Source organism: Scyliorhinus canicula, chromosome 18 (assembly GCF_902713615.1).
Source record: "Scyliorhinus canicula chromosome 18, sScyCan1.1, whole genome shotgun sequence".
Taxonomy (NCBI): Eukaryota; Metazoa; Chordata; class Chondrichthyes; order Carcharhiniformes; family Scyliorhinidae; genus Scyliorhinus; species Scyliorhinus canicula.
Window position 1 is genome coordinate 126,374,511 of NC_052163.1, and position 13,916 is coordinate 126,388,426.

Sequence of the window (13,916 nt, forward strand, 5' to 3'; positions counted from 1 at the left end):
CTGACTCAAATCATTTCTGTCGTAAGGGTCATCATTGTTTCTGATTTGATTCATACCTGTCCCCAGTTAGAGTGTTTGATGCTCCTTAACTTTACATTTCCAATTAACACTATTTTCTACTTGACTGAAATTATGCTGTATCCAATGACAGGCTTTCTTTCTGTACAGTACAAGCAAGTGGAGCAGTACATGTCTTTTCACAAGTTACCTGCTGATTTCCGGCAAAAGATTCATGACTATTACGAACATCGATACCAGGGGAAAATGTTTGATGAGGACAATATCCTGGGAGAGCTAAATGAACCGCTTAGAGAAGTAAGTAGAAACTTATACACACCTATAAATTGTCTATTTTAACTTTGGGTCAGGTCCTTGCTGTAATTTGTTAAGATGTCAGTTGAATCTTGTATAAGTCACTTATGAGATCAATCTGTGAATTAGTTGAGAATGAAAGTTGCCTTATCAGGACCAGGCGCTGCCATGAGGCAGTGCTACTCTCCATTCCACCTGCTGACAGTTCTAAGATAGCTGTTGTGACAATTTAAGAAGGCATGTGTAAAATCTCTGGGGTCCTCTGCAACCTCCCACAATGTGTCCCTATATTTATCCGCCATGGAAACATGAAATACTGAGTCATTTCTATCAGATTCAGAGCACGACCCTTTGATTCATAATCGGACATTACGAACTGCGGTAGATTATAACAAGACACGATTATGATAAGGAAGGAATCTTAGAATCCCTACAGTCCCTACAATGGGTAGTCCCACTGCCAGCAGCAGGAGCAGAGAACAGCGAGCTAGGAGGCTGGAGAATTCCACCCCGAGAGTTCCAGATCATAGATCATAGAATCGCAGAATCCCTACAGTGCAGAAGGAGGCCATTTGGACCATTGGGTCTGCACCGACCCTCTGAAAGGTCACCCTACCTATGCCCATTCCCCTGCCCTAACCCTGTAACCCCGTAAATGCACCAAATATTTTTGGACACTAAGGACAATTTATCATGGCCAATCCACCTATCCTGCACATCTTTGGATTGTGAGAAGAAACCGGAGCACCCGGAGGAAACTCACAATGTACAACCTCCACGCAGTCGCCCAAGGCAGAACTTGAACCAAGGTCCCTGGCACGGTGAGGCAGCAGTGCTGACCACTGTGCCACCATGCTGCATTGTTTATTTTTTAAAAAGGTTACAACAACAAGCAAGAGGTGAAAGTTTGCAATTGCTTCAAGCTACAAAATGGTGATCGACATCTGAAGGGGGAAGAGAAATTAACACAAACTGTGAACCTAATGGTTTGCTCTAAATACTTGTTGACCTGCTGTGTATATCCTGAATATTCTCTGTTTAACTGGAAGTTATTCGTGTTTCAGTATTAGAGTGAGCAAAGTTCCACAGAAAATAAGATGCATTTGGTTGAATAATGGATGAACTTGTTTAAAATAACATACTTGGAAAATCAACTTTAATGAATTCAGATGATCTGCACATCAGTAAACCCGAGTATGTAGGTTTAGTTGCAATGGAGAGAAAAAAAGAATGTGCTGACACGCTATTTGCACGACAATATATGTTGGTATTGTTATTCATTGTCCTATTGGGCTTGGTATGAAAATACTCAGGGATATTTTTATACGTTAAACTCCAAAACCCTTAAGCTATATGAACCATGTATTTGTTTCCTGCATGGTGTCCTGCATTTTTATGCCCAGAATGGTGTTACACCATCGGTTTTCTACATGGCAAGCTGCTGATTACTATTTGACCACCAGGGTGGAGTCAAAAGCATTGGTTTTTCACTTCCCGATGGTTTAGAAATTGCAGAACTACCCCCCCCCCCCCCCCCCGCCTCCCCCACCCTCCCCCACCCAAGCACTCCATGCGAGACCCGACCATTAATCAAAATAAACCCCTCCCCATGCATTACTTTCACAAACGCCAAACTCAGAAAAAGCACGGAGAGCTTAAAGGTTGCAGATTCTGACTGATTGAATAAAGTAATGTTCTGTACTCTTCAAGATCAAAAGAAAACTTCCATTCCTGGGTTTAAATTAAATAAAAGTGATGGCGTTGAATAAAAATGGCATAGGCAGCTCAACAAAATAGACTGGTTGTAACGCGTGTGTGTGTGTAGACCCTTATCCGCTAACCTGTTCGCTGCCATAGACCATCTCCAAGGCCACATGGGCTAAGCAAGATGGCTGCTGGACATGTAGGCCAGGGCCTCCTCAGGGAACAGCAGCACAAATTAAATAGAGCACCAAGCATGGAGTGGATCGATTGCCAGTGGGATGATTCTCTATGTATTCATGTTATTTCTGTGGAACATCAAACGCTTCATCTCTGTCACCATTCTTACGGTGGGACCATTAAGACTTACTGTATTTAATTTTTTAATCCAGGAAATTGTGAATTTTAACTGCCGGAAACTGGTAGCCTCAATGCCACTTTTTGCCAATGCGGACCCAATTTTTGTGACTGCCATGCTGACCAAGCTCAAGTTTGAAGTGTTCCAGCCTGGAGATTACATAATCCGCGAGGGGACAATCGGAAAAAAGATGTACTTCATCCAGCATGGGGTGGTTAGCGTTCACACAAAAGGCAACAAAGCAATGAAACTGTCGGATGGCTCATATTTTGGAGGTTGGTGTCTAAATTTAATTAACTCTCATTTAGGGCAGTCAAATGAATTACATGTTATTGCTGTGACAATGTAATGTTGCAGTCCTGGTCACATGCAGATTTGTGTTCCCACAGGCGATATTCCGCTGTTGCTCAGTGATTAAGTCATGTAACTGATTCTGAATCAGTAATTCATTCATCATGTCACCTGTTCCAATCTCTCAGAAAAAGGATGCAAATTTGTGCCAATTAAGCAGTGCCTATAATTTATTCCTAAAGCATAATTTTCATTATGTGACACAGCAAGACATGGATTTTCTTAATTAAGAAATCACAGGATCATCTTGGAAACCTCTCTGGTGTGTTTTTAACCTCTGAGGATGTAGCCCCAAAATTCTGCTCCTCAACAGCAACAGAAATGGCTTTTGAAATTCTTTAAGCTACAGTGGGTCAGGTTTTCATCTTAACCACCTAGGTGTGGTGCACTGCCCGGATAGATTTAAGGAAGGAAAACATGGCATGGAAGATTACACAAGCCTAACAACCTCTTAGATTTTTCCTTCTGTGCTCAGGCGATGACGACTAAAAGCCCATTGGTTTTTGGTGAAAAACTAATTAGGGACACTTCCATCTCTGATGGACCTTGAATAGACCAGTGGCGATGCCCAATCCAGATGGGGATCCGGATTGAATGATGGAAAAATAGAATCACCCACAGAAGCTAGCGATCCTCCGACTTACTGAAACAAAGCAATGCCAAGATTGTGTCATGTGAGAGTACCTTTAAGAAATGGGTGTTTAAGAAATGTACCTTTAAGAAATGGGTGTTAATCAGTGATGTCAGAGTGTGGGTGGAGCTGGGCTGTCTGTCGGCTTTTTACTTTCGTTTTAGGCTGTTTGCTGCAGGGTGTGTTTTAGTTTCATTTTCAGTGTTGGAGCTGAAGCCAGCCAGAGCAGGTGTACTGTTGATCTCTCTGCCATGAAAAGACTATCTCTTGATCATTTGGTGAATTCAGAATTATAAATGTTCTCAGTGGTGAATGTAAACCTAATGTGCTTCTGTTAAAAGGTGTTTATTTTGTCTTCTGGATGTTGTTTGGGAAGTTATTATTTTTTTTTAATAAATGGTTTTATTGGGTTTTTGAACAAGGTATAATTACCGTTATGTACACAGAATAAGAAACATATATATATATACACACATTTAGTGGAGAAGGGCACACCCCAACATAAAAAAAATATAATAACATATGAAATAGAATAACTGGTGGGGTATTGTGCACAAGCTCAACAGCGGCAGCTCTGTACATCTGGCAAAATTACCCACACCACGTGAGTAGGCGACTGCCTGCGGGGTGGTGGAGTGGGGGGGGGCGGAGTGGCAGGGACTGGGGTGGCACACACACATTTGGGTGCCGGGGAGAAAATCACAGTGTGCGATATTTGGCTGTGCTGTGTGTTGCTGTCGCCTGCCCCTCCCGGACAGGTCTCGCTGCCGTCCCACCCTCGCCCCCGCTCCATCTCCATTTTCCTCATTCCCCGCTCCTGGAGATGTCATGCACATTTTGGCATCCCGTGCCCTCCCTCCGGCTCCTGCTTCCCTGCCCCCGCCCTACCCCGCCGGCCCTCCTCTCCCGTCCACCCCCCCCTCCACGGTTCGCCTCCCTCTCCCCAGGTTTAGCTGTCTTTCCCCCTCCCCCCCCCCCCGTGGTTCACCCCTCCCTCCTCAGGTTTAGCCGTCCCCTGTCCCCACACCCTCTTAAGGATTACTTAGTGTTGCATTCTTTGGGGGTTGTATTTGAATAAATGGTTGCTAAGATGTTCACTGTTTGTTTTAAAAGGTTAACTTGAGTTCATAGAATAAACATTGTTTTGCTTTAAAAAATACTTTCCCATTTCTGCTGTACCACACCTATAGAGTGAGCCAAGTCTATCTATTAAAAGTTGTGGGCCAGTCGAGTTCCCGATGGCTTGGAACTACCACCTATTGCCAGTCAGGATGCGGGCGTGAAGGCTGTAGACTCAGTCCGCGGCAGCCCTGATGGGGGGCGGTGGGGACCGGACACCGGGGTGGGGGCCTTATAGCTGACCAGGGTTTAGATCCGCACGGTTAGATGCTCGGGGAAGCAGCCGCTCGGCAGTGGGGGGGGGGGGGGGGGGGGGGTGGTTAATCTTTGTATGTGGCCCTGCGGTCCAGTCCACCATGGAGCACGGTGCGGCTGCTGGAGGCCGCCGCCATGCGCATGCGCGGACTCCGAACCGGAAGTGCGGGGGCTCGTATCCGCAGTTAGAGCTGCGTGAGTCACTCCGGGTCCTGCTAGCCCCCTGCAGGGCATTCAATTAGCTGGTGTTTTTTCCAGGAATCTCTGGAGTAAAACTCCAGTGTTTATCGCCGGCATGGGGACATAGTCCCATTCTGGGAGAATCCATCCCTGTGTGTACTAAATGCGATTTACATCAAACTATGTGCCTAGTTAACCATTACAGAGTTAATTGATCAATCGGAAATGGATTTGAAGACAGTCTAAATAAGCATAGTGGTTAGCATCAATGCTTCACAGCTCCAGATTCCCAGGTTCGATTCCCGGCTGGGTCACTGTCTGTGCGGAGTCTGCACGTCCTCCCCGTGTGTGCGTGGGTTTCCTCCGGGTGCTCCTGTTTCCTCCCACAGTCCAAAGATGTGCGGGTTAGGTGGACTGGCCATACTAAATTGCCCGTAGTGTCCTAGAAAGTAAGGTTAAGGGGGAGTTGTTGGGTTACGGGTATAGGGTGGATACGTGTGTTTGAGTAGGGTGGTCATTGCTCGGCACAACATCGAGGGCCGAAGGGCCTGTTCTGTGCTGTACTGTTCTATGTTCTAAAATAAGGGACCAAAAAGAAATGAGAATATAGTGGATCCAGGGTCCTTGGTAATGATAGCAAAGGAGACCAATTGGGATAATTACTTATTATTCACAAAGTATCTAATCAATACAAGGAAATTGATGGGCAATTTAACCCATTGAGCTCAACTTTAATAGATGCTGTAAAGTTGAGAAGAAAAGTCTTAAATCTCCTAGCTCCACATCAAACGAATATTAAATATATTTACCTTTTTGGTAGAGACCTCTAATGATATCCTTTCATGATGGATCACATGTAGACAATCAGAGCAAGCCAGTGCCGACATTGCAATGAGCAAATTAATTCCCTGGTGTGTATTTAGTCCCACCCTTTACCATTGACTTTTCAGTTCCAAACTAATTTTGCCTTTTTGGGTATGGAAATGGATTTGGGCAATCTTAACTCATTTCGTTTTAAGGGATTTTTTGCTCCAATGTGTGAGGGAAGAGCCATCTCAATTTGTTCCTCAAATTCCTTTCTCAATTGCGGACGGAGATGCATTGCCCTTCAAGTCTTTGCAAAGTCCTCACCTGTGAGGAGAGCCTTGTGACTGCAGCAGGTATTGTAAGCAGATTCTGTCTAAAGTGCTTTGTCAATAATTGCTTCTCTAACCTTGTCAACGTTAGGGTGTTGGTTATGACGTAAATATTGCTTAAAAATAAACCTAATCTGTGAGTGCAAAACAGGTCAAAAAGCTTTCAAAGATAATTTAGCATCACACGTCAGGTTCTCTGTATATTACCGCCATAGACTGGAAATCATTTGTGAAAACTCGTTGTTGAGGTGTCAGACATAGAAACATAGAAAATAGAAGCAGGAGGAGGCCATTTGGCCCTTCGAGCCTGCTCCGCCATTCATTATGATCATGGCTGATCATCAAGTTCAATACCGGATCCAGCCTTCCCCCCCATATCCCTTGATCCCTTTAGCCCCAAGAGCTATATCTAATTCTTCTTGAAATTACACAACATTTTACCTCAAATACTTTCTGAGGTAACTAATTCCATAGACTCACCATCCTCTGGGTGAACAAATTTCCCCTCACCTCAGTCCTAAAATGTTTACCACTTACCCTCAAACTGTGACCCCTAGTTCTAGATGGTGAACATTCTGAATCTACCCTGTCTAATCCTGTTAGAGTTTTGTCAGTTTCTATGAGATCCCCTCTCACTCTTCTGAACTCTAATGAATAGAATCCTAACCAATTTAGTCTCTCCTCATATGACAGTCCCGCCATCCCAGGAATCAGCCTGGTAAACCTTCGCTGCCCTCCCTCCATAGCAAGAACATCCTTCCTCAGATAAGGACACCAAAACTGCACACAATACTCCAGGTGTGGCCTCACCAATGCCCTATACAATTGCAGTAAAACATCCCTATTCCTCTACTCAAATCCTCTCGCTATGAAGGCCAACATACCATTTGCCTCCTTTACTGCCTGTTGTACCTGTACATTTACTTTCAGTGACAAATGCACGACGACACCAAGGTATCGCTGAGTATTGATCCCCCTCAATTTACACCCATTCAAATAATAATCTGCCTTCCTATTTTTGCTACCAAAGTGGATGATCTCAGAGTTATCCACATTATACTGTATCTGCCGTGCATTCGCCCACTCACTCAGCCTGTCCAAATCCCGCTGAAGCATCTCTGCATCCTCCTCGCAGCTCACCCTCCCACCCAACTTTGTATCAAATGCAAATTTGAGATATTGGGCGGGATTCTTCGACTCTCGCCGGGTCGGAGAATCGCCAGGGGGCATCGTGAATCCCACCCCCGCCGGCTGCCGTATTCTCCGGCACCGGGATTTTGGCGGGGGCGGGATTCGCGCCGGTCGGCAGCCACCGGCAGCTGGCCCCCGGCGATTCTCCGGCCCGCAATGGGCCAAGTGGCCGCCCGTTTTCGGCCGGTCCCGCTGGCGTAAATTAAAACAGGTCCTTACCGGCGGAACCTGGCTCCTCGAACGTCCTGCAGCGTCCTCGGGGGGATCTGGCCCCGGGGGGGGGGGGGGGGGGGGGTTCCCCACGGTGGCCTGGCCCATGATCGGGGCCCACTGATCCATGGGCGGGTCAGTGCTGTGGGGGCACTCTTTCCCTCCGTACCAGCCGCTGTCAACCTCTGCCATGGCCGGTGCAGAGAAGAACCCCCCTGCGCATGCGGTGGAGTGCCGGCAACACACGCTGGCGCTCCCGTGCATGCGCCAACTCGTGCCGGCCGGCGGAGGCCCTTCAGCGCCGGTTGGCATGGCGCCAAGCCCTTCTGTGCCGGCTGGTACGGCGCCAAACACTCCGGCACTGGCCTCGCCCCTAAAGGTGCGGAGGATTCCGCACCTTCGGGGCGGTCTAACGCTGGAGTGGTTCACGCCACTTCTCGGCGCCGGAGTGGCCCGCCCCGCCGGGTCGCGGAGAATCCTGCCCAATGTATTTAGTTCACTTGTCCAAATCATTAAAAATAATGTGAACATTTGGGGTTCTAGCATAGATCCCTACGGTACCCCAGTATTCACTGCTTGCTAATCAGAAAAACGCCTATTTATTCCAACTTTTTGCTTCCCGTCATGAACCAACTATCTATCCATCTCAAGACGCTACCCATAATCCCATGTGCTTTAACTACATATAAATCTGTTATACTATACCTTACTGAAAGCCTTCTGAAAGTCTAAATCAATCACACCCACCGGTTCTCCCTGGTCAACTCTACTATTTACATCTTTAAAGAATTCTAGTAGATTTGTCAAGCACAATTTTCCTTTCAGAAATCCATGCTTACTTTGTCTGATGACACCACTGCTTTCCAAATGCTGTGCTGTGAAATCCTTGATAATTGACTGCAGCAACTTCCCTACTATCAATGTTAGGCTCACTGGTCTATAGTTCCCTGTTTTCTCTCTACCTCCTTTTTTGAATAGTGGAGTTACATTAACTACCCTCCAATCGGGAGGAAACATTTCAGAGTTCAAAGAATTTTGGAAAATGACCACCGATGGATCTATTTCTAGGGCCACTTCCTTAAGTACTCTGGGAAGCAGATTATCCGGCCCTGGATATTTATCCACCTTCAATCCTATTCATTTCCCCCAAACCATTTCTTTACTAATACCAATTTCCTTCAGCTTCTGACTAAAACTTGTGCTTCTGGTACATTATTCATGACTTCCTTTGTGACGACAGAAGTGATGTATGAATTTAGTTGCTCAGCCATTTCTTTGTTCCCTGTTATGAATTCCCTCATGTCTGTAAGGTTTTATAATCTTTTCCTCTTTACATACCTATAGAAACTTTCACAGTCAGTTTTTATGTTCTCAATAGTTTACTCTCAAATTTCATTTTCTCCTTCTTAATCAATCCCTTGGTCTGCCTTTGCTGAATTTTAAACTGTTCCCACCCTCAGGTTTATTGCTTTTTCTTGCTAATTTATATGCCTCATCTTTGAATCTAATACTCTCTCTAAATTCCCTCGTAAGCTATGGTTTGGCCACAGTTCCCTTTCTACTCTTGCGCCAAATAGGAATAAACAACCTTTGGAGTTCACCTATTCGTTCCTTGAATGTTTGCCATTGCCTGTCCGCTGCCCTTTCTTTCAGTAATGTACCCAGTCCACCATAGTCAGCTCATGCCTCATACCATCATAGTTACCTTCATTGAGGTTCAGGGCCTTGGTCGCAGAATCAACAACCTCACTATTCACCTTGATAAAGAATTCTGCCACATTATGGTCACTCATCCCTCAGGATTTTCTCACAACTAGATTGCCAACTGATCCTTTCTCGTACACATGAGTCAGTGTATTTTTGAGAATTGCAATGCTTGCTTGCAAACATGCACATTCTATCTGACTTTTGTTGGTGTCAGAAAACTTGATTAATTCCAAGTGAGTGTCTCACAAGCCAGCCCTGACAAGCGAATGAACGGTATGACCGGTACAATGATGTCTGCACACGTGCAGTGTCTGCAAACTCCCCCACCCCACCCCACTTACAGTCAGCTTTTACTTTATGATTTCCCCCTACTTCGACTTGCCACTGACTTTAGGGCCAGCACAGCAGCACAGTGGTTAGCACTGTGGCTTCACAGCGCCAGAGTCCCAGGTTCGATTCGCGGCTTGAGCCACTGTCTGTGCGGAGCCTGCGCGTTCTCCCCGTGTCTGTGTGGGTTTCCTCCGGGTGCTCCGGTTTCCTCCCACAGTCCAAAGACGTGCAGGTTAGGTGGATTGGCCATGCTAAATTTCCCCTTAGTGTCCAAAAAAAGGTTTGAATAAGTTATTGGTTTAGGGGATAGGGTGGAAGTGAGGGCTTACGTGGTTCAGTGCAAACTCGACGGGTTGAATGGCCTCCTTCTGCACTGTATGTTCTATGACTGCAGTGTATCTGCCACTGGTGAAAAGCCAACTCTTCCAACTTTAAAATTAATATTTATAGAAGAAAGTCCTGGCAGTCGATTTGACTAATTTTTGGAAATGATACAGCCAGTGGGGAGATCTCTGCACAGGATTTAATCACACCTGCAAAGTTGTGCTCTCCGTTGAGTAGAGACACAGTTTAGTGGGGCATTGTAACTTGGTGCTGTCCACTCCCACTGCCCTGGACCAGGTGTTGAGACCCACACTGAAGCGGATAATTTATCTCATCTGTGTGCTAGTGACCTACTTCCAGTTTTCTTCAGTCTTCCAGTGTGCTGCCTGAATCACGTCATCAAATTCAAGAGTTGCAAGTAGACTCTCACACGTTTACTTTCAATTCTGATGGTTACTGATGAATTAAGGACTAGCAACTTGCTGGTTTAAACTTCCTTGCAAATCAGTAAGATTTAACAATCTTACTGCCAGGCCAAGTTGAAAATGAAATGAAAATGAAAATCGCTTATTGTCACGAGTAGGCTTCAATGAAGTTACTGTGAAAAGCCCCTAGTCACCACATTCGGGCGCCTGTTCGGGGAAGCTGTTACGGGAATGGAACCGTGCTGCTGGCCTGCCTTGGTCTGCTTTCAAAGCCAGCAATTTAGCCCAGTGTGCTAAACAGCCCCAATTTAATAGCTTGAGTACAAAGTATGGCACCATTCATTAATTTCCTCCATTTAAAGAACATTATTCATTACTGCATTCAGGCTAATAATAATTCATCTGCATTTTTACAAAGTTCAAATTATTTACAACAATGAAACAGCCATTTCACCCATTGGGCCCATGCTGCTGTTTACGTTCCACAAAAATATTAACACTCCTCTTTATCTAACCCTATCAATGAATCCACGGCACGGTGGCACAGTGGTTAGCACTGCTACCTCACAGCTCCATGGACCAGGGTTCAATTCCGGCCTCGGGTAACTGTCTGTGTGGAGTTTGCATGTTCTCCCCGTGTCTGTGAAGATTTCCTCCGGGTGCTCCAGTTTCCTCCCACAGTCCAAAGATGTGCAGGTTAGGTGGATTGGCCATGCTGAATTGTCCTTTGTGTTGGATGAGGTTACTGGGTTATGGGGATAGGGTGGAGGCGTTGACCTTGGGTAGGGTGCTCTTTCCAGGAGCCGGTGCAGACTCGATGGGCCGAATGGCCTCCTTCTGCACTGTAAATTCTATGATTATCCTTGAGGCCCAAGGAGGTTGGGGAGTATATGTGGGGATTTTGATGGAGCGGCTGGGGGGTTGGCGGATGTAGGGGGCACCTCTATGGGAAGGATGGTGCGCCCGATTTGGAAATAACGCCGTTGAAGGAGACTCTCTGCACTTGATGCCAGAGGCCTGAGCAGGATGAATTTCCAAGCTTCCCACCCTGGTCCTGAACTCCTGCCAGCTTCTAAATTGAGGCTGGGTGGGAAATGGTTCTTAAGTAGTAATTAATTATCCATTTGAGGTCCGCAGAGTATTGGCTGGTCAGTATAATAATAATAATCTTTATTATTGTCACCAATAGGCTTACATTAATCCTGCAATGAAGTTACTGTGAAAAACCCATAGTTGCCACACTCCGGCGCCTGTTTGGGTACACAGAGGGAGAATTCAGAATGTCCAATTCACCTAACAAGCACGTTTTTCGGGATTTGTGGGAGGAAACCGGAGCACCCGGAGAAAACCCACGCAGGCACGGGGAGAACGTGCAGACTCCCCACAGACAGTGACCCAAGCTGAGAATCAAACCCGGATCCCTGGCGCTGTGAAGCAACAGTGCTAACCATGTACTACTGTGCCGCCCACAGACCACCGAGATCACCTATTGTTACCCAGGATCACACTGCCAACCGTAACCAATGACCATTCGAAGGGAATAGCGTATTTACGAAAGTGTTTTACTGTTTCATAACATAGAGTTGGGCAATTAATGGGTTATGGATCGATCTGCAATCTACTACTGTGCTCAACTTACAACTGTTCTAATTTTCAGAAATCTGTTTGTTGACAAGAGGCAGGCGAACTGCCAGTGTACGTGCCGACACCTACTGTCGCCTGTATTCTCTCTCTGTGGATCATTTTAATGAGGTGTTGGAAGAATACCCCATGATGCGAAGAGCCTTTGAGACTGTGGCCATCGACAGACTGGACAGGATAGGTATGTCATCGTATCCTTATAACACCATTAAACATCTCCTCTCTTATCTCATTAATATAATTCTCCCTGAAGCTAGAGAATATGCTTTCATACTGGAGTGGAAGATAAGTAATGACTTGGTGCGGTTGGATATGTTCTTAACCATGTCCTTCAAGATTCTATGTATCCTAGCAACAGACAGTCTTGTCATAGATAAATTACAATTTGTTCCTGGGAAATAATTCTCTCATACTACATCATTTTTCAATACATTATAGAATTTCTCTACATTATTCAGCACTGCATAACATTGAGTATTATTCTGCATGATAGGAGCGCCATGTAATTACTTTGGTCCTGAACATTTTGTCATTTTATACAATATAAACCGCTGATAAGCTGAAAGCGCAATTATTAATTTAATTATTTTAATGGAAAAAAATTGAGTGAGAGAATCGAAATAGTGCTATTCACTGATAGCCAATGGTATCTTGCATAAGGTTAACTTGTTTTTAGCTTATTTCATTGCTAATCGACTCTCGAAATCTCCGCATTTGTTTCTGATGTTAACTAATGAATCATTAACTGGGCAATATTATTAATTTACAATGCAAGGTGATTTTGTTTGGCATGGATTCAATTCATTTAAGCACTTCACTCATTTAAATCCATTCGCAAATAAAATATTATCACCGTGTATTTTTAAATATAACATTATTGCTGTATTATACTTGGAAACCACGGAGAATGAAACCACATTGTATATTTACATATCAGTGCTTCAATGAGGCAGTGTCAGCTTGGTTAAGCACTGAAGCCCCATTGTAGGATTTGGATACAATCTAGGCTAAAAAGTGCAGAGGAAGTGCTGCATTGTGCCAACTTTCGTCTGAGTTGTTAATCTGCAGGGAATCAGGCTAGATCAAAAGGTTAAAAGGTTTGGCAGAAGGTGTCTGATCGCGGGGGGGGGGGGGGGGGGGGGGTTCATGAATCAACAATATTTAATCCAATTGGCAAGTTGGAACGATAGTTATCCCCCAGACCCAATAGTTCTCAGCAGCTCTGCGCGCTGCATTTCCTGAGATGCAACGGTCCAGGTCGTTCAGAGTTAAATTTGAACTGGTGTGGAAATAGGGGACATGATTCCCCTGCCCTCAAAAAAATAATCCTGATTCTCTGTTTGGGGTGCGGGATCTTGTGCTTTGGTGAAATTAAACAGGGTTTTATCTGGTCTGTGGGTTGAAAAATATCTGTATCTGTTAGACTGCTGTCAAGACAAGGCTAATGCTGAGCAATTGCAGTGGGCATGGGACCATTTACTGTGATCTAACTGCAGGATCTGTAAAGGCAGGATTCTTGGAAGCGTGGAGGAACAGAGGGATCTTGTGATCCACGTACATAGATCCCTCAAAGTTGCCACCCAGGTTGATAGGGTTGTTAAGAAGGCGTACGGTGTGTTGGCTTTCATTAACAGGGGGATTGAGTTTAAGAGCCGTGAGGTTTTGCTACAGCTTTATAAAACCCTAGTTAGACCACACTAGGAATATTGTGTCCAGTTCTGGTCGCCTCATTATGGGAAGGATGTGGATGCTTTGGAGAGAGTACAGAGGAGATTTACCAGGATGCTTCCCGGACTGGAGGGCATGTCTTATGAAGAAAGGTTGAGGGAGTTAGGGTTTTTCTCACTGGAGCAAAGAAGGAAGAGAAGTGACTTGATAGAGGTGTACAAGGTGATGAGAGGCATGGATAGAGTGGATAGCCAGAGTCTTTTCCCCAGGGCGGAAATGGCTATCACGAGGGGACATAATTTTAAGGTGATTGGAGGAAGGTATAGGGGAGATGTCAGAGGTAGGTTCTTTACACAGAGAGTGGTGGGTGTGTGGAA

General features: G+C 45.3%; 1 protein-coding gene across 1 annotated transcript in view; it reads left to right on the forward strand.

The window, feature by feature from the left end:
* Positions 1-13,916, forward strand: part of hcn2b (hyperpolarization activated cyclic nucleotide-gated potassium channel 2b) — a 129,547-nt gene that overhangs the window by 99,375 nt on the left and 16,256 nt on the right. The window contains exons 5-7 of the mRNA XM_038777812.1: positions 169-315; positions 2,406-2,646; positions 11,888-12,052. Of these exons, the coding sequence (XP_038633740.1) occupies positions 169-315; positions 2,406-2,646; positions 11,888-12,052 (553 nt within the window). The remainder of the gene's footprint in view (positions 1-168; positions 316-2,405; positions 2,647-11,887; positions 12,053-13,916) is intronic.